General features: G+C 43.5%; 1 protein-coding gene across 18 annotated transcripts in view; it reads right to left on the bottom strand.

The window, feature by feature from the left end:
• Vti1a (vesicle transport through interaction with t-SNAREs 1A) overlaps positions 1-21,969 on the bottom strand; it is a 311,432-nt gene that overhangs the window by 284,746 nt on the left and 4,717 nt on the right. For all 18 annotated transcript variants that reach the window (XM_017318251.2, XM_030250990.1, XM_006527192.4 and 15 more), the window contains exons 2-3: positions 20,719-20,777; positions 14,260-14,370 (exon numbers count right to left, since the gene is read on the bottom strand). In XM_017318251.2, the coding sequence (XP_017173740.1) occupies positions 14,260-14,370; positions 20,719-20,777 (170 nt within the window). The remainder of the gene's footprint in view (positions 1-14,259; positions 14,371-20,718; positions 20,778-21,969) is intronic.

Raw genomic sequence — 21,969 nt, 5'->3', positions numbered from 1 at the left:
GAAACATCCGGAATATCCACGGTCCTTCTTCTGCTGGTCACAACTGCAGGCAAAGGTTGCCTGCTGGCAGAGACTTGGGTATTGGTAAACACTGCACACGGCACAGCACAGCACCGCCCTCCAGAAAGAACGGTCGACTCAAAGTCTCAACAGGCCTGAGGTTGAGGAGCTAAACTCAAGAGAATGTCTATTACTACAGGTGAGAGAGAGAGAGAGAGAGAGAGAGAGAGAGATCAATCGATCATGCCTCTTTCTGCCCTGAAAGAGAACCATCCTAGACCTACCAAAGCATTAGGCACCCAGGCAGGAATGCATTCAATATCCAGTTTACAGGACAGAGTACAAGCCAACAGCTGAGCTAGCCTTCCCCACCAGGTAGGTCTGACTGTCCATCTGCACGTGACAGTGGTGCTGAGGGAGACTGAGTCTTTATACCTTTTTTTTTTTTTTTGAGAACTGATAAAATTCTTTAGGCAAATTTGTACCTAATGACAACACCCATCCATACTTGGAGAAAATTCTTAAAGCTGCATGGATCCCATGAGGCCCAGGAAACATGAGCTAGAGCAAGAGCAGGCAGGCTGCCAAACATACACCGACACACCGGCACCCCAGGCTGGGGTTATGGCATGCTCACTCTATGAACGCTATCCTCTTCTCTAAGGCCCCTGCACAGAGTCCTACTGTGTTCCTCAATTCTCCCACCTATGATTGGCACCTCTTGCCACTTGCCTGTAACAGTTGCCGGGCCCCATTCATGACAGAACTGGAAAAGACAAAATGTCTTGATTTGCTGGCTGGGTAAGGAGGATGCAGAAGGACGCTACACTTTAGTTCAGAATTTGAGATGTTACCTATGGAAAGAGGTTTTGCAGAGACAGTGTGAAAAGCAAATCCAGTTTCCAAAGACCCCATCCAGAGCACCAGGCAGCCAGCTTCTAGCAGCCTTGTGCTCAGGAAGATGCTCTGAGATGCAGGGCACACTTCTGACTATGCTATATTTATAAACTGCTCAGGGAGAAAAGTCAACTTTTAATGCAAAGAGAATATCCTTGGATGGATTTGGTCTTGGAAATTTCTCTATGAAAATGCCACACCACGGTGTATTTTAACATCAGTGTGAGCCACACTGCCATCTATGGCCACTTCCCACTTCACTTCAGTCAGAAAGCCCGGCTTTGCTTTCTGACAGTTTCTGAACACTGCCAGAAGACAGGAAACCCTTTCAGGTAGGAAATATACTAGCAATGATCCCCACACCCCCAAGTGTGTCTTTCTGACTTTCTACATACTTCTGTAGGATCTACCTCAGGGTATAACAAACAACTCAAAAGCGGTCAGTTTAAAGATAAAGAATTCTTGGAAATGATAAGACTTTCTAGAAAATATCTCTATGACAACAAAGTAAGGAAAACACTTAAATGAATATAGTATGTTTCCAAATTAGGAAAATTATTAATGTGTTATCAAACTAAAAACAGCATTTGTTTAAGACACATGATACTATTTCTTTCCAACCTGAGTATTGTGGACTAAATTCTACTCAGAAATAGTTTAAAATTTTTCAGTTTAAAATTTTAACTACTCTGTCAATGATTTCTCAACTTTCGTGGTAAGACACATTTGGGGACCCTTTCACAGGGGTCTCCTAAGACCAATGGAAAACACAGATATTTACATGACGATTCAATACAGTAATTACAGATATGAAATATCATCGAAAACCACTGCATGGAGAACTGTATTGAAGGGCTACAGTGTTGAAAAGATTGAGAATCTGATGATTTAAATTGCTATCCTAAGCTCTGGGTAGTGTAAAGTTAAAGATGTTCTGACCTGGCTACACAGAGGACTTTCAGTTGTTCCCTAAAGAAGAAGCAAGCAAGCATCCAGCAATTCTGCTGCTGGCTTGTAGGTAACGTTCCCCACGCCGGTGCACAGCATCATCATTTGGAACCAAGTGGATTTTCCCTTTCTTTCTATTCCAAATTCACTCGGCTTTCTGCCAAGAGAAAACAGACACAGGAGGCAAAGAGCAATTCTGTTAAGATCAATGAAGATGTTGGCCATAACGGAATCCCATTTATCCATCACATCCGTACTTCTGTTTCTCTGATTAGAGATTACTAGCAATTTCTTTACAATTCTTTTACAAAATTAAGTTACAATCCATCTTTCAAGACTTCACAGAGTAGAAAAAAAGTGTGTGCACTGTATGTGTTCTCATGCATGCACCTGTGTATAGTATACATTATTTGTCCTGAATCCAGAAATAGCACAAGCATATGTACATATACAGAGAGTCCTGTGTTTCCTTTAAGAAAATGTAAGCCTGGCCCGATGCATTTGAAATAGCAGCTTTTAAAATGCAGTGTTCACATGAAGACACTATAGTGCACTGACTCTGGGTTCCAGGTCAAAGCCACAGTCAGTACTAGCTAAGAACTCACAGCTTGCCTTTGTTTTATCCAAAGCTCAACTGAGAATTTAAAATATTCACTTTGCCACCTAGAGAGAAAAATTATATATGCATATCTTCTTTGTTTCCTCCAACTAAAGATTATCATAAAACCTAAATATACCATAAGGAAATTAATTTTAAGGAAATTTCATACAATGTAATTATAAGATAACAGGGTTTTTTTGTAATTAAAATTTTTATTTAAAATCATTTTAGGGTTTTAAAAGCAAAAAGAAATTAAAATTAAACTCAAATTCACACAGAAAAAAGAACTTCCCTGTTTTAGGTGCAAAGCTACCAAGTGACCCAGCACAAGCTTCTAATCCAAACGGGGCTGGGGCTTTGCCTAGCTCTCTGTCTTAGCTTCCTACATCAGCTACTCGGTTCCAAATTCACAAGTATAGAGAATCACTTGAGGAGCTGCCCTAAAAAAGCCATCACAACAATGTACAAATCACACCTACACCAATACAGTCACACGTGTGTGCGCAGAAGACCATCTGGTGTCAGGGATGTTTAAAGATACCCAGATCCCAACATGCAACAAAGGCAGGAGACCAACTTTGTATTTTGTGCCCAGAATATTTTAACCAGCTCCAAACTCTCATTGCCCCAGTGGGCCCTGCTAACCTTCCAACCTGTCCTGCAGTTTATCCTGGTCATTCAGCTGACTATGTTCATCTCTCAAACCCCTTCTCAAGGCTCAGTCTGGACGCCAGTTCCCACAAGGCACTTCTCTCAAGCCCGTCTGCAGCCATCATGCTGGGCTGGATGCTTCTCTGTATTTTCACACACTCTCCTAATGACCACCCCTCAATTCTGCTTACCACAGGATTACAATCACTAAGGCTATAATCAATATGAAAAGATGCAAATTTGGGGTTGAGGCTATCGATCCCTCGCTAAGTGCTTGTCTCCCACCTGTGAGGCCCTAGGTTTAGCTCCCAGTAGCCCACACCCAAACCAACGGCAGCAAATGGTTGAGAAGTTTCACATCTAAAGCTAAATTCAACGAAGCAGCCAAACATTACCAGCTTATAAGTTCTCTTACGTAGCTTCCCAATTTTCCCTTGAAATATGTGCTTTACTGTCGGAACCGGGCTCAAGTCATGTTGTTTCTGTTTCAGAACAAATTCTCAACAGATGGGAGGGAAATTCGGTAGCTTTTAAACTACCGGGCTATTTGGTTGTTGGCTTAGGCATGCTAGCATGAACTCTGCTCATGTTAATGACAATTTTTAGGGAAAAACTACAGACTCCTTTTCTGCCTCTAGTTACAACACTAACTTCTGAAGGTTTCAGGGAAGTCAATTATTAGAAACTAGAGAAAGAATAGGAAAGAAAGCCAAAGACACTGCATGTGTATTTTGAACTCCAGATGAAAACTTGGCGCAAAGACAATTCTAAAGAGTAATAAAATGCATACGATAAAAAGGCATAAAGTATATAATATCATAATTTCTCTACCTTTAATTCTGCCTCTACTCCCACAAGGTCAAGGAGAAAGCTTGCTTTCTGTTCCCACAGATTAATTTCTAAGATGTCTTTTACAAAACAAAATGTACTGACATACAAAAGCAACCCAAACACGAAGGCCACGTCTGCGAAGGCAATGGAAGACTGAGCGCCTCCTTCCTTTGTGTAAGCTCTGGCAGCTCGGCCCCTGGAGCCCTGAGGAAGATGGTTTACAGTTTTTAGGATTTTCAAGGATCTTCTGACCTTGAGATACTTTAACCTTTAAATTCTTTAATTATAGGATTACGGTCTGTACACAGCGAACTTGCCGACTAAGACTTAATGCAGCTCTCCAAGTGCTTTTATACTTAACGATCCTATTGGACCTCCATCCTTCCCCTGTATGTGGGCAGAATTCAAAGGTTCATATCAGGAAACTAAAGCACGCATGCTGGAGGGCCCAGACCACAGGCCCTGTGCCTTCTCGCTATTTCCCACTTGTGTCTTGAAAACATGGTCCATGACCAAATTTAGCTCACTTAGAATATAAGAAAAAAATAAGGTATTAACTACTTCTAGCAACCTGAAACAATATTTACCTGATATTTTTGAAGTGTAAATAAAGCCTCTGAATAGAATACCTGAATCAGACCATATTTGCAATGACTACCCCCGAGCCACATTCCTTCAGTAAGGAAAAGAAAGCAAAGTTTAAACTTCACTGAAATAGCACCTATAAACCTGTAGGTTTCTAACTGAGAGATGGAAACTTTCCTCTTCCTATGTGTAGTTCAAATATCATGTGACCGCGAGTATGACCCCCCCCCCCACACACACACACACACACACGCACACACACACACACTCTCCTTCAGCTGAAATGCATTTGTAGGTGAAGTAAGAGCACCACGAGCCGGGGAGAAAAGTGTGGGCGTGCGCTTCACAGACAATATGCAGCTGCCTTAAAACATACAGTGAGTCCACAGAGTGAAAAACACTAAAGAAGAGGAAAACCAAAACTTGTTCGCTGGTGAGTATGTGAAGAGGCAATGGATGTTCAGTCGTAAAAGTCCCAACAAGCAAACCTTAGAGGAGAGAAACATCAAGGAAGGGAATCTGCGCTTCCACTTTCCACAGAGGTCACTTTAAGAAACTGGCTAAATGTGTTATGAACTGGATGGTTCACAACAAAACCAAGCCTGAGGGAAAAAATAAAACTCTTAAATCAATTTCACTCCATATTTTAAATTTCTTATACCCTTAAGTATGATTTTTTTTCCAGCCTCCGAAGGACACAAACTCAAGCCAACTAACAAACAAAAATGAAACTATTTTTACACGTGGTCCACTACCCACCAGGTTTATACTAAGTTGAAATCAATAGCAAAGTCTGGCATGGTCCATCCGAGCCCTACTTTAACGCCTTGTATAAGCAAACTTAAAATAGTTGACAGAACGCACATCCTCAGCTACTATTGCACAGCTTGAAAACCTCCCCCTGGAGATGAGATCTGGCACAGTCCCCATCAGCACCAGCTGAATGCCCTGAAAGGCTGTGAGCAAAGTCAAAAGTGCCTAACCCACTTTAAGCTGTGCTCTGAACCTCGCCGGCACAGAACTGGATAAAAGACAGTAAGAATAGCATGAAAAGCAAGTCAAGATTCACGGAGAGAGAAACGAGATGTCAAAACCGTTATGTATCATTTCAAGTTACCAACTGATTTTAGTTTGGCAAAGCACAAGCCTGGCGTGTCTTATTCAAATATTGTTGTAGCCCTAGGGCCTAAGTCTGAAATATCTAGTTCAGTCGGTAGTGTTATATTATACAGCCATGAATTTCCCTTGAGCATAAACTTTAGGAGGGCAACGAACAGAGGGGAACCGGTTTATTATGGAGTCATCACCTTGAGGGTTTTGGTTTCTTCGGGAAATATCGTTGCTCATTGTCATCTTCCCCCCTTTGATGCTGGATGCACTCAGAGAGGACATTCATTTAGAAATGAATTAGCTACTGTGATGCCCAAGGAATTGTGGGTCATACCTGAGAAATGAGTGCGCCATGGAGAAACCAAGTAAGGCGCGCACAGTGCTCATCGATGCCAGGGAGGCTGAGCAGCACACAGACGAGGACCGCACAGTCTCTGGCCGTCCATCTGAGGGGCCACGTGACTTCTGACCGCACAGTCTCTGGCCGTCCATCTGAGGGGCCACGTGACTTCTGACCACGAGACAGTGTGTAAGCAACCAGGGGAAAGTTTACTATTTATGAGTGAACAGTTTAACATTAGAACAGAGATGGCTTTTTGACTATGGCAATTAGCTTCTTCATGTTCCAAACACCAAGTAACATTTTCCCATTAATTTTTAAACCAATGTGGCTTTAACTTAAAATAAACTGTACATCAAAAGAATGGAAAATAAACAGCCAGGAACACAATTTGACGAATTGGATTTATTTAGTTTATTTATCTAAACAGGGACCATTGGATCTCTTTAATAGGCTGACAGTTGCACTGGGCTGGTTAATAAAACATTCAACACAGTGTCTTCAGCCAATATAGAAATGCAAATCCCATCAGAAATATTTTATTCATGAGGCAGTAATTTCTGTTACTACCATAGTTGCTTCCTTCCTTCCTTTTCTTTCTTTCTTTTCTTTCCTTTTTTTTTTTTCTAATGGCACTCTGCAAACAAACAGTGCCATCTAGTGACCAATGAAAAAGTCAAGTTTGTCACAGGCTTATAGTTAAGTCTGGCAAATTTTTACTCATTTTTCTTATTTTCAAGTGAGAGCACAAATACAAGTAAACAGAAAAGTTTGAAAGTAGCTGGCCAATAAAAAGGATTATAACAGAGAAAATTTCTAAAACCAGTAAGCCACACACACACACATGAACACACGTGAACACACATACACACACACATGAACACACACACACACATGAACACACACACATGAACACACACACGAACACACACATGAACACACATATGAACACACACACATGAACACACATACACACATGAACACACACACACACACATGAACACACATAAGCATGCCCTCATACATACACACAAACACCAATTTACCATTCTATCTAGAAAATACATACCTCAACTACATAGACAAATCAAAATGTTATAAAGCCTAAGTAAAAAAAAATGGCTCATTAATCATAAAGTGGCATCATAATTTTAATTTTTTAAAAAGCAATGTCACATAAGGAAATTTTTTAACTGAACAACAAAAGCCATCTGAGACGCTGACAACACTGAAAGATAGATAAGTCGACACAGGATGCATATGTGGGTGCACACATATCTGTTCCAGGACATACATGGCCTGGCCGCCATGGCTTCGGTGAATATGGAAGCTGTTTTCACAGGTCACCAAAGTCTACAGGGCCTAAAATCAATAGTCTCAAGTCTGAGGTGGTCATCATAAAATTACTCGCATTGGGAAAATGTCAGAGCTTTATAGATCAGGGAAATCTATTATGGCCCACTTCGAAAGTTAGCATTAAGTCCCAACAATACAATTCGTAGAGTGCCAAGATCATAATACTATTTCACTCAAGCACACATGACAGGGGAAGGGTCAAGGGCATGACCCTGTGATACTTGCTATGTGGGGAGGCCAGAGAAGCGCCCTGCACACTTGCTTCCCAGGACCGAAGGCAGGGTTACAGCCGAAAACCGTCTCTGGCGTCTCCCTACCCACCATGCCGCTCCACCTGTGCCCATCTATGTAGAGCTACCGAGGCTAAGAGCCTAAAATAAGAATCTCACTAGCAAAGATGGCTGCTTGCATAACCGCTTTCTAACTCCCTGCCCTGGTGGGACCTGACAAAGCCTATTCTGCAGGAGGAGCATGTGTGCACATGCAGAAGCTTTCTAAACAGACCACTGCCTTTCCCCAGAAAGGTCACAGGCTTGTGCAAATGCCTAGCAGAAACAGTCAGTGAGTTAGAGTTCAGCCAGCTGGGAGACCCACATAGGTCTGCCAGCCGCCTCAACACTGGGAATCTTCCTAGCGGAAGTACTTTAGAAAAAGAATCCCAGCTGCGTTCCACCCTGGAGTCTGTGCAAGAGCTTTATAGATCAGGGAAATCTATTATGGCCCACTTCGAAAGTTAGCATTAAGTCCCAACAATACAAGCCCCACAGTCACAGAGACTTTCTCCTACAATGGTTTGAGACTTCAGTAAGCAACACACAGAAGGTGCTCCGCTCTGGTCCAACTTCAGTTGTTATTTCTTGGCATCATCTAACATGGAGGAGAAGCAGAGAACAGAGCAGAAATGACCTACAAGAGAAGCCTAAGGAACAGAGTCCAGAACAAACTGCCAAGTGGTGAACTGCAAAACTGAAAACTCTGTATTAATCTGTCTTCTACGAATGCTCCAGATTATAAATCTTACGGGGACACGTTCACTGCAGCACAGTAAGGTGTGAAGGAAATAAATAGAAATATACAGGTGTTCAACAAGAGTTAACATCACAGAGAAGACAACATGCTCCCATTAAAATGATCTAGAGTTTATAGAAATTTAAAATGGAAGCATTAAGAACATATATTTTTAAAATATGGATGTGTGACATCATTATTATGTAAAGCTATTTACGGGAAAGGAGAGATTAGAAAACAGCCATCCAAAATGTAAAACATGATTCTCCTGGAGCAATAAGGCTAAGTTGATCTTGTTTTTTAAAATCTTTTGGGATATTCTGACATTTTATATAGAATGAAGGAGTATAACTGTTATAAACGGTGACATGTTCATGGAGAAGGGACGTTTCTTTGCTCAGATGGTTCTATCCAGTGCTACAGGTCTGGGGTTGCTAAGAGATTTACCATGACCGTAAATAAATCTTAATAAGGAGAGGCTTTTTATTTTATATACTGGTATACGATGTGGGACCAGGACTGTACTTGAGAACCCCCAACCATATCAAGCTAAGGCTTATAAAAAAAACACTACAAAGATTACATGTATTTGTCTACATGTAGGGTCTAACATTAACATATATGCCATGTAGTTGGCCTAGTTATCTTTTTGATTAGATGATGCAAGTTTGATAACAAAAGCAAAAATATAAGTTATTCTTCTGACCTACAGTCTTGCTAGAACAGCGAGTCTTACGAGGCCCGTCAATTAACAGTCTTCAGTGTCCACGGAAAGGGAAGCAGCTGCCGGGGCGCAGCTTAGGGAAGCTGCGGGCTACACGTGAGAGCCATTTCTTGCCTTCTTCTGGTCTCTCAAATGCAGTGAGCCTACACTTCAAATGCAGCGTTAACCACACCAGCTCCTGTATTTGTTAGAATGCATGCGTGTTCCTGAAGAAGGTTCAGGTATGTGATATCTGCTACACATTACAGCTGAGACCACCCACACCTGAGCATGCTTCAGCCGTTTCCTACAGGTCCCACAAGATCACAAGTCTGCTATCTCAGGATGTTGCAGGGACAAGGAAGACAGCATGTAAACAAAAGCACTCAGCTCCTGACCATTTGACAAACAAACAAACAAAAAATCAAATTTAAATTCCTCCTCCTCGCTCACACTTTAGTCTCAGAAGGAAAAATAGGGGGCGTGCACAGACTGTGCTCAAGCCCACTGGGCCGGCGCCTGCGGAGACGGTGCAGGTAGGAGCAGCACCCTTTGAACCCTGACCTAAGGCACTGACCCAGCAGTCTGCAGGCAGCTGGATGTCTAGGCGCATTCACTCAGCCTCACTGCTGAGACTGTCCATACAAGTGCCATTCTCTGATGTCCACAGCTCTGTGCTGGGAGCCGGCTTAACAACCACATCACATAGCCTTTCCAGACAGGGGCAGACAGCTTTCTGGCACCTGTGACCTGGGAGATGAGTGAACTTAGACTGGGGCTGGAGTGCTGCTTCCAACTCCCCTCACAGTCTAGCTAGGCTGTGTGCTGTCTTAAGCAAGCCCAGCTGGCAAGAAATAAGTGCAGTGACAGAAATCAACCACAAGATGGTGCTAGCACCACAATGCAACCCCAGAGAAGCTGAGCACTTAACAGACCTGAGGACTCTCATCCTGGTTCACCACACACTATTCCATTCTTTTCTATTTACTTAGACTTGGCCTAACAGCTTATACATCTTTGTAGCTTAAAAAACAACAACAGCAACTTCAAAGGTGTTTATTTATTTATGTTTTGTTAAGATACAATCTTAAATTTGTGGGGGGGGGGGGACCCAACAACCCTCGGCTCAGTATTTTTCGCCTTTCGCTGGTTCACTTTCTTTGACTCTTCTGACATCATGGTCTTTGTAGACTAACTCCATGTTCATCTCTCTCCCAGGGACTGAGCTGCTATCAATTGCTAGCCTGAACCAACTACTTCACACATGTGTTTGTTCTTTAAGCCCTAGGGAAGCTCGTGCCAATACTAAAAACAAATTAGAGCAGCAAGAGAATACATGTGTATCCTCAGCTCCTCTGGAGCCCCCTCCAAGTTCCATGTTAGAGTTCCAATTGCACAAGAGTACTAACATGATGATGATTCCAATTCCAGCTCTATTTGGGAACTAAGGACAGGGCTTACCACACAGTAGCACTAAAGAAGACTCGTTGAAGAAACTCTGTAGTCCACCTGAGCCTCCTTGGCTCTCGTGGGTGTTGAACCCCATAATCCACACCCACAAAATGAAACAACATAAGCTAGAGAAGTGTACAAACTGTCAATCATAGAAGCTAGCAGTAGTAGAGGAGCAGAAAGACGAAACAGAGCATGCTCTCGCTCGCTACAGAAACCCCAGCAGACCAGTGATGGCCAGAGAAGGGAAGGGAACTGGAGAGGGGCTATTTATGGACAAGAGGAGTGTTGCAGGGGAGGAGTCAGGGACAGAGAGTAGATGGACTTGACCTATGCAGAGAGCATGTGCACATATGGAAATGCCACGGTGAATCCTACTAATACCTGAAATTCCTGGGCATTAATTAGAAAATATTTTAATCTTAAAAAACAAAAAGGACTGATTAGGAGTTCAGTGGCTAAGAGCACTGGCATCTTCCAGAGGATCCAGGTTCCCAGAACCCTCATGGCAGCTAGCTCAGTTGCATGCCTGTAACTCCAGTTCTAGGGCAGCCCATGTCCTCTGCTTCCTCTGCTGGCCCCTGACATGGATGTGGTACACAGACATAAATGAAGACAAAATACTCTGCACATTATTTAGAAATGTTTCAATGCCAAGCATGGTAGAGCTCACCTGTAATCCTAGCACTGGGAGGCAGAGGCAGGCCTTTATCTGTTCACTTGAGGATAGCCTGGCCGACATAGTGAGTTCCAGATGAACTAGAGGTGCATAGCAAGACCAACCCATTCCTCTGTGTGTGTGTGTGTGTGTGTGTGTGTGTGTGTGTGTGTGTGTGTGCAGCAACTAAATAAATCAATAAAAAGCAAAAAAGCACTGGGGAAAGATGTCCTCAAACACCACAGAAGAAGCTGCAGCATGAGACATAAACGTGAACATGACAACTCAGCCACAGCCTAGGAAATGAAGGTTAAGTTCACAGTTCCCGATTCCATTTTTCCATTGTAGCAGAAAATATAATTGAAAAAGGAATACTCATCCAAAAATATAATTTCTAGATTGCTAAAGTAAAGGAAACAGAGAAGATTAGACATTGGGTTACGTGATATAGTAAGCTATGGAAGTGACATAACTTAGCATCTAAAGACTAACAAGCAAAGATGGAAATGAGCCTTGGTGGTCTGGTTGAGCTCTACCTCCTCGGGTTTCCATGCTGAAGCCCCGGTTCCCACAACACAGCATGTGGCTGTGTTGTCCAATAGGTCTGCTAAGAAGTGTTAGGTCCCAAGGTGGCCACGAGTGTGTACAGGAGACTGCAGGGACAGGAAGCAGCCAGCCCCAGACAAGAGAGAAGTCTTACAGCAAACGCAGTGACCTTGCCGTACAGTTTATGGCCTCCAGATTGTGGCGCTCTGTTAAGGCAGCTGGCTCTCCTAAATGGTACATTTGTTGCTGGGTTGAGGGGTAGTTTCTTTGGTCTAGGTACTCAAAAGAAAAGGTGTCTTCAAAGGTATTTCATAAAAATGAGATGTGTGAGTTCAGAGCTCTCCTTACCGGTGTTCGGCGCCCACCCTCACTTGTCACTGAACAGCAGGATTTATGAGGATGTCTCGAGTTGACAAGCTAGTTCTGCTTTTCAATCCTACCATGCAGGATACAAATTATGAAATCAGTGCAATTGTCTTGCAGCCTCACACTTCTTCTATGAGAGAAGTCCCCCTGTAGCAGAGCAGTGAAGGGTTGATCTCGTGGAGCACAGCGGCATTTACGTCAGTGACTCACGGTTTAAGACTTAAATGTCCCTCCCAGAGCCCGCCAGTCCAGTCCACCGCAGAGCGCTGCTTTGCTTCAGCACTGCTCCACATCCACATGTCCAGCCTTCCCACCAGCCATGGAGACCTCTGAAACTCTGGGCTGCATCAGCCTGTCCTCCTTACATGCCAGCTCTTTCAGCATCCTGTCACGATGCCTGACTAACACAGCGACTAACGAGTCATCTCACTTCTCACTAAGATGTAAGACCGGGATGCTTCTGAGCCTCAGCATCTCCCGTCATCACACCTTCGCTGGTAGAAAGGCACAGTGCACTCTGCAAGGTGTACTTTCAAATAAACATCTAAGGGATGCACAGAAGGTCCTTGTGAATGCTTGACTTGCCCTATAAAGGTGTGGATCCCAGAGTCACAAACACAGCAGGTTCACGTGGCAAAACGTCACGGTGTCAATCACATGTAAGGACCATTTTTCTACCTGCACATTCTTTTATTTTAAATGTGAAGAGTATGGAATTGAATCTACTGAAACCCTAGTTAGCTATGTCTGTCTCCAGGACGACCGTTGCCACTGCATTACCCCCTCCACCTCTTTATCATTTACAGCGTTTCATCAGTGTCCGTACCTGAATCCTACAACTGTGGTGAAACCCAAATCATGCAAGCTTTACCACTTTAGGTCTTTTACGTGCTAGCTGACTGGTGTCAGGTCAGTCCACAGCACAGAGCTTCAGAACTCAGCCTCCTGAAGAATTCCGCTCCACAATATCAACAGCTGTCTCTTCTCCCTACCCCTCTCCATTAAGTCCATTTTACTTTTTGGTTTTGGGTCTGACCACTCTAGAAACCTCACACAAGTGAACACACCTCACCTGCCTTTGGGGACTGATTTCCTTTGCCTAATGTCCTCAAGGTTCCACTGTGTCGTATCATATTCAGAAGGCTGAATGTCCTGTCCTATGCAGATGTTAGTGGGTCTATCCACCCAGCAGCAGGCGTGTTAGCTGCTGCTGTGCAATGCTATGAAACTGAACCACTTCGAGACTCTGAGTCCATCTTATATATGATAACCAGAAGGACTTTCTCCCTTTGGTTTGGGTTTTGGCATGTTCAGCATTTTTTGTTTTGGTTTTGATTTTGATTTTGGTTTTCAAGACCAAGTTTCTCTGTGTAGCCATGGCAGAACTCACTCTATAGACCAGGCTGGCCTGGAACTCAGAGATCCACCTGCCTCGCCTTTCCTAGTGCTGGGATTAAATGTGTGCTCTACCACCACCTGGCTCAGAAGTAGGATTTGCTCAGCTGTCTTTTCCACTGTCATTATTAGTCATTCTAACATGATGCTTTTATAGTTCTTTTAGTAAATTTTCTGTAAAGTGGATAGCATCTCTCACTGAACCTGCTGTTCAGCATTGGCTAGGATGGCTGGCCAGCTGTAAGGATCTTCCCTCTCCATTCCCTGATCCCCCTCCACTCGCTCACACTCACACACACACACACACACACACACACTCACACTCACACACACACACACACACACTCACACACACTCACACACACACACACTCACTCACACACACACAGATTGCCAGGACGAGAGACATGCACAACCTTGCCCAGTTGTTTGCATGACTGTGGGAATTCCAAAGTTCGGTCTTCATGCTTGTATGGCATCTGACCTACTGAGACATCCTCTCAGGCCCAGGAACTATAAAGGACTGGAAAACTAGGTTTTGAAATTCTAACCAATGCTAAGTACTAGCAAGTACCATGTAGAAAAAGGACTGAGTGACTTGGTACTAGCAAGAGCCGTGTCCCCCAAACCCCATCATTGCTACCTCCAACTGCTGAGACCTCCAAGTCCTACAAAGATCTGCTGCTCATCTTCTGCAGGAGCCCAAGACTGCTCATTTAATGCTGACCAAGGCACGGGGAGGAAACAGCAAAGAAATGAAGCAAAAGCACGCTAAACACTCTAGGGATGAGAGAGGGCAGAACTGAACTCACAAAATCCGTTTCCAGTTTCCCCATTTCTTGCTTGTAGCTTCTCATCCTGTTGCTATACATTCCTCGACTTTGGGGTGGAATTTCTCGAACTTCCAAATCCATCTGTTCAAGCTAAAGTGGAAAGAGAAAAATGTGAACCCCATTAGCATTCTTTATTTGCCCAAATGTATAGCTAAAAGGACTGGATTCTAACTCCTCAGTGCACAGCTGAGGAAGCAGAGCCACAGTGCCAGCTGCTCCCTACCAGTGACATTGGGACATTGAGACTGCTTTAATGCTCACTCCCTGCCAGTGACATTGGGACTGCTTTAATGCTCACTTCCTGGCTGGCTTGGGAAGCAGCGAGAGAACGACAGGGCTGCCAAGCTGTGTGCTTCAGCAAGAGTTTGTTTTGGGAAACATGTGCATTATTCAAACCCCTTCATTCATTTGTTCTTAGTATCCTGGAAGCAACCCAGTGTTCAGTCCAACCTGATCCAGTTTTCTGACCATGAGTCCAGAATGACAGGAGACTGTTTCCTGTGACTTGGACATGTGAGGGAATCTCTCTGAGAAAGTCTTTCCTAGTTAGGAAAATCACACACAAACAACATGTGAGCAGCCTAACCCTTACACACTCAACCACACTCACTGATGAGGAGATAAATGGATACAGCAATATGCTAGCCACACCCTGCTCACCGAAATCACGATAGGGCATGCTTTAGCCATCTGTCATCCTGTAACGCTTTGGATATAGCACATGAGCGTTTAAGATGCCAACAGAGACATGCAATGATGATTCAGAGCCCAGGCTCTGTGGGGAGGCTCTGTTCACATTATAGGCACCACAACTCACCAGCCATGGGGCTTGAACAGAGGTCTTAATGATATTCTGCCTTGTTTTTCTCACCTCTAAGAATAAACTGTTTCAACCAATGAAAATGACCTGAGTGATCCCTAATGTACTTAGAACATACATCCCTAGATTAACAGTAACTCAGGGTTACAACGAAATAGAGCAAGCTCTCTAGGAGGTAGTAGAGAGCTAATCTGTTTTCGGTTTTTTTTTTTTAAGATTTATTTATATTATGGATATGACTGCTCTATCTGCATGTACACCTGCATGCCAGAAGAGGGAAGGCATCAGACCTCATTATAGATGGTTGTGAGCCACTATTTGGTTGCTAGGAATTGAACTCAGGACCTCTGGAAGAACAACCAATGCTCTTAACCCCTGAGCCATCTCTCCAGCCTGAGAGCTAATGTATACATAAAAGAAGGAAAGCCAGGAACAAGAACAAATTGGCCCAGACTAACTATGCCATTAACTTCCAAGGAAAAACACAGCAATGCATTTGCTTCTGAGAGCATTCCAACACATTAGTTCATGACCAATACAAGCTTATCATGAGACTGAATAACTACAGTAGAATACAGATGGTCAAAAAAAAAAAAAAACAGTTGTAGTTAAGATAGGTACTCATGAGAAAATAAGATACTTTTAATTAGCCCTTTTCAAAGAGTGATCATGTAACTGATGCAGCTCGTCACTTGCCAAGCATTTAAAAGTACTTCTCTGCTGTCAGCACTGTCTCCTGCTTCTGTGTCTCCGTTCTTAAGTGAGCATACAAACAGGGTTGTAATGTGGCGCACTCGTGCACACTTTGTTCTTGCCTGTCCGAGCCCTGTCTCCCTCCTGCTGGCCGACTCCCCCATTACTCTGTCTCCTCTCATGTCCCATGTGCTCAATTACCCCTCTTTCTTTCCCATGCCCTTAGGAACACAACACTGTTCATAGTCACCTCCCTCGTCTGTTGCATCCCCCTCTCCCCACACGCCTTTTCTCTCAAATCTAGGCGCTACGAGGAAAAGAAACCAAGAAATCTTTGTGTTTCTGGGTCTGGCCTATTTCCACTTAGCATAACGGTTCCCAGTTCCATCCACTTCCCTGCAAATGTCATGATTCCGTCTTTCTATCCATCTGTAAGTGGGTAGGCATTAGGCTGCTTCCATGGCTTAGCCTCTGTGCACAGTGTAGCAGTAAACATGGATGTGTAAGTATCCCTGTGGCAGCACATAAGTCCGGGGGCCTATGCAGCGGTGGCGTCTCTGCGCCATCCGGCGTGTCTACCTTTAGTGGTTTAAGAACCCCCACAGTGACTCCCACATGCCTCTGCAAGTTTCCGCCCATGACAGCAGAGACAGGTTCTTTCTCCTTAGAACCTTGACAGTATTGGCTACCTTTTTGAGTTTGAGGGATTTGTTGTTGTTGTTTTATTTCTTATATTGTTTCCAGGCTGGGCTTGAACTTGTACCTGAGGAGAGGATGGTGTTTGAATCTTCGATCCTCCTGACCCTTCTTGAGATTACATCTTTTGCCACTGCCCTGCCCTGCTGTCCTCTGACGTCAGCCACACTGACCAGGTGAAATGGAGCCCGCAGTTGTTTCGGTTTGCATTTCCCTGATGGGGAAGGATCTGGAGCGCTTCTTACTAGCCTGTCTTTTGACTAGATTTATTTTTCTTGTGTCCAATTTTTGCAGTGTTTTGTATTTCCTACATAGTAGCCTCTCCCAACCCATCTGAAGTACAGCTCAAAGATTTCCTCCCGTCCTGTCAGTGGTCTCATCACTCTAGGACTTATTTCTTTGCCATGTGACTAACTTCATGTAATCTTCTCTGTCAGTCTTTGGAATTATATTCTGTGATGTTAGAGTCCTTTTAGGAAAGGTCTTGCTCTGCCTGTATCTTAAAGTGTTTTTCAGGGTTGGAGAGACAACTCAGGGGTGGGGATACTTGCTGCCTTGCAAAGGACCTGAGTTTGATTGCTAGAATCTCTGTCAGGTGACTCGAAGCCTCCTGTAAGTCCAGCTTCAGGAGATCTGACACCATCTTTTGATCTTTGTGAGATCCACAAACATGCACAAGCACACACACACACACACACACACACACACACACAAATAAATGTTTTGTTTTGTTTTGTTTTGTTTTAATTCAAATGCTTGCCCTAGCAGTTTCATTCTTTTTGTAGAGGTCTGTGGTTCATTTTCTACGGATAGAAGCTGCCTTATTTCACACTGTTTTTGATACCTTGTAAAAATAAAAGGGTAGCCATAGCTATGCGAGTTTATTTCTGAGTTCTCTATCCTATATGGCTACAAGGATGGTTTTGTGCCAGAGCCCACACCACTTTAGTTACTGCGGCCCTGTGGTATAATTTGAAGTTGGGCATCACAATGCTTCGAGCACCTCTGCTTCTGCTTAGGATTCCTTTACGTGGGGTTTGCTGTGCATCCATATGAATTCTGGATCGCACTTTCCAGCTTTGTGAAGAATGACACTGGGGTTTTGATGGGAAGTACACTGACTATGTAGACAATTTGCAACAATATAGCCATTTTCATAATATTAATTTTGTCAATGCATAAGCACGAAGAGCTTGTCATCTTCCAGGTCTCTTTTCAACATCTTCAATGTCATAAAGTTTATATACAGAGGTCTCTCATCTCCTTCACAAGTTTATTCCTATTTCGTTTCTTTTAAGAGTTGTGAATGGGAAATTTTTCCTGATCTCTTCCTTGATAATTTCCTTCATTAATTACTGATTTCAGCATAGTGACTTTATATCCGACTGCCTGACTGATGTGTCTGTCTGCAAGTGCACAGCAGATCTAAATGGAGTCTTTAGAACAGGGCTGTCATCTTGAAAGGGTGACAGTTTGGCCTCTTCCTTCTCCAGTTGTACTATTTTCATTTCGTTCTCATCAGATCGTCCTAGCTAGGACCCCAGCACTGCACTGACTGGACTACAGAGCGGGTGTCTAGCTAAGACTCCAGCACTACACTGAATAGGACTACAGAGTGGGTGTCTATTTACTGCTGGCAAGGTGACATGTGTCTTGTTGGAAATCAGGAGAAGAACATACACTATTCTGTCTCACAGCACTCACGTTGTCACTGGAGAGTAAAAGACGTGGTCAGTACAAAAAGTACAGTGTCCATAGACTATCATAAACCTCGATTGGAAGTGCCACAAAAACTACTAAGCTTTCTGCCAGGTTCCTCATCAAAAGAACAGTGTATAATATAATCTAAGATATCATCAAAACTGAATAATTCAACAAATAGAGATAATTAAACACACAGAAATGCTTCTTCTAGGTCCAAATCTTTATATAAGTAATAAAAAGGCATTGCAAGCTTCCTAGGGGCTTGTTTGTGGTGGAACCTCAATCCTAAGTAGACCAGCTTTCTCTCAGTATCAAGTAAACAGACCGTCTTCAGATGGTAACGAGGGGAAGAAGCTGCCAGGGAGAGCAGTGTGAAAAGCCATCCTCATTACTTCTTGGCATCTCAGCAAAGATCAAGCATAAAACAAAAATCTCAAGACCAAACCGGACCAGTTGTGTCACTTACAGTCATCCTAGCAACCGGAAGGAAGAAGTGTCCTGATGGGCTGCTCTGACATCTAAAGTCAGGGTCTGCACATGAAAGTCAAGAGGTGTGAGAGAAACCATTAACATGAAGAGAGAGCAAAAGAAGGAGAAAAGGATGAAGAAAGACAGGCTTTAGAATCGTGGACACGGAGGTGGAGGCAGTGGCAGCCACCCACAGAACAGAGAAGTCACGTGGGATGGAGACAGTTGGCCATCCTGACCACAGTGAGAACCAGAAACAGTGAGATTGTAGGAACACCTCTGTAGGTGCTAGTCCCCACTGCTGTACAATGAAGAACAACTTCCTCCTTGGAAGCCCAACGTGGCTGTTGCTGCTTCTGGTACATGGCTCCCCTAACAAATATTATTCATTGAAGCAACACTGAGAAATGCCAGGCTCACCAGGGGCCCTCTAGAGAAGTCTCTGCCTTCCCAGAGACTCACAATGTCCTTGAGCTACCTGGTGGTCCAAGGAGGTTCTGCAAAGAAACAATATCCAAGAAGCCTGCATCCCTAGCCATGTCTAAGGCAGTAAGTACTCCAAGAGTTCCAAGCAAGTAATGGCGGTTCATGGAAACCCATCAGTCTACTAGCACAGGCACTGAAGAAACACCAAAGAATGCCCTTCAGTACTTAGAAAAGCCATGCACTCACTTGGCCCATGATACACAGCAACAGTCTATTTCTACAACGCTTGGCTTTCAAAACCCAAAACTGGAACACAATACTTCTCTCTCTTTTGCTCTCTGACTTGGGACTGTTATGGAAAAGCAGTGTTTGAGCCGGGGCTTCACATGTACGTCATCCAGGAACAAAACCTACAGAGTGCGCAGTAGTGCACAGGAGCTCCGATGGGTTTCCTAGCCTCTCTAAGCGCTGGTCCTCATCTAGATCGGTGGTGACAACAATGTCGGCATCAGTCTCCCATGATTCGCTGATGCCCCTACAGGGTTCCCTGAGTATGAATGTGATGCTCGAACAATGCTGTCCACGTCTCAAAAGTCCATCCACACAAAGCAACACTGAAGAACGAAACAATATGTCTCTCTGGGGCAAGAACAGGCTTATTCCCTGGCTTTGGGTTCCTGGTGGAAGCAAGAGTTTGCATCTCCTCTGTGGAAACTGGGCTCAAGGGAGTTAAGCCACCAAGCTGAAACTCTGGCAGCTGCTGTTGTTGTAACACAAGGCTTCAGTTTTGGACTTCAGAGTTTCACGTCTTATAAGCTAAGGAAATAGCTTAGTCAGCAAAACGCTTATCACACAAATGTGAGGAGCTGAGATCTGATCACTAGCCACCACAAAAAAGCTGGCTGTGGCAAGAGGCGTGCCTATAATTTCGGTAACATCTACTTGGAAAGTCGACCCGGGCTCCCTGGGGCTGGATGGACAAGTGAATCTACCTCAGTCAGTGAGCCTTGGGTCCCGTGCGAGAACCTGCCTCAAAGAATAAGGTGAAGAGAAATCCAATAAGATACCTAATATCAACTTCTGGCCTCCACACCCATGTGTACTCATGTGCACACATACACATGTGCACATGAAGCCCCCCACACATAAATGCAAATGAATATGTACATACAAACACACACAAGAAATCTCACATCTTCTGTGGCCGTTTGTAGAGACTGGCAAGCTGCTTCTGCTTCCAAGTTGATGGGAATCTCGGACCTTTGTCAGTTTTGAAAGGCAATCCTTATCTCTTAGGTGATGTGAGAAAATTAAAGACTACAACACAATATGCTTACCCCAATATGAGGTGTACTGTGCATTTATCAAATACTAGCTACTAAGATCATGCACTAAAACACTAGTTCTTGGGAGATGTACTCTTAAGGAATATAAATTAGAGGTTGACATTTAATGAGCCACCTTTATTAAAAAGAGTAAAACCTCTACAAGCTATTAAATTTCCTTTAATCTGAAAAGGAAATGAACCGCTAAGAGGAAGCCTGACGGTCCACGCATGTCCACAGCACACACAGCAGGCTTTGGGATCTAGCTCGAGGGACTGTGTTCACTACACCCCTAAGGATACGCACCAGTTCTCTGGCCTCTTCAAGCTGTTTCTCCACATTGGCAACCATTTGCTTCTTCTCATCTAAAACAAGCAATCATATCAAAGAAATGGTAATTATACAACATAAACTGAAGACCACTGTTCCCAACCTTCCTACTGCTAAGACCCTTTAGTACAGTTGCTCATGTTATGGTGACCCCCAACCATAAAGCTATTTTGATGCTCCTTCATAACTGTAATTTTGCTGTTATAAATCATAGTGTAAACATCTGTTTTAACCTCTGGTCCGAGGCTATGAAAGGGTTTGTGATCCACAGGCTGAGAACTGCTGCTCTAAAGCATCCTATTTGAACATATCCTTCTCTCTTCTCACCAACCAGATCAGAAAAGGTGAAAATCGTTCCTCGGTAGGTTTATAAACCACATGAACACTGACTCTGCAAGATGTGGAAATTCAATCCAAGGAAGGGCCGATGTCATATATTTATAAGGGAGACTAAAAAGAGTTTTGTTCTCTGGAAGATATTATCCCAAAAATAGCAGATACAGTGATGACCAGAGGGATTTGCTAAGTCATCATTGTAATAAATTGGAATCGGTGATTTGTGACTATAATTTAAAACTCATATGTAAAAACACTTCCCCAAACTGGGCAATATCTTCTAACTCTTTACTCTGTGCTTTCAATAATGTTAAGGATAAGGTATGAGGGCTGGAGAGACAGAGGGCTCAGCAGTTCAGAGCACCAGTGTTCCTTCAGAGGACTAGGGTTCAGTTCCTAGCATACATGCGGGATGCCAACTGTCTGTAACTCCAGGTCTAAGACCTCTGACCCTTCTTCTGGCCTCCACCAGCCCTCAAGCATGTGAGGGACACACATGCAAACATTTACATACATAAAACAAACATTTTTAAACATTCTTTAAGAACAATAAAGTATGAGAAAGAAGTAGGTATTTAAAGTCTTTACTTCTGATTCCAAACCCAAAGCCACTTGTGTCATTCACTGGGTTGGGATGCTGGACACCAAATAGTTTCTTTTTAAAATTTGGGGTTTTCTAAATGGCTTTTAAAATGAGAGGAAAAAGCAAATAAGCAAACAAAACTGGAAAAATCCCAACCAAGGAGTGCTCTGAGTGTCTTCCTGCTACTCCAGTAACAACAGGGCATCCTGAGAAACTGTTGCAGCCCACAGAAGTCTATGAGCTACGACTACTTAATATTTTGTATGATCCATGCCTGAATCCTTGAGCACCAAAAGGACATTAGGCTT

The sequence above is a fragment of the Mus musculus genome, chromosome 19, assembly GCF_000001635.26.
Source record: "Mus musculus strain C57BL/6J chromosome 19, GRCm38.p6 C57BL/6J".
In the NCBI taxonomy this organism is placed as follows: Eukaryota; Metazoa; Chordata; class Mammalia; order Rodentia; family Muridae; genus Mus; species Mus musculus.
The sequence above is the reverse complement of the archived record's forward strand: the minus strand, read 5'-3'. Positions and strand labels throughout refer to the sequence as shown.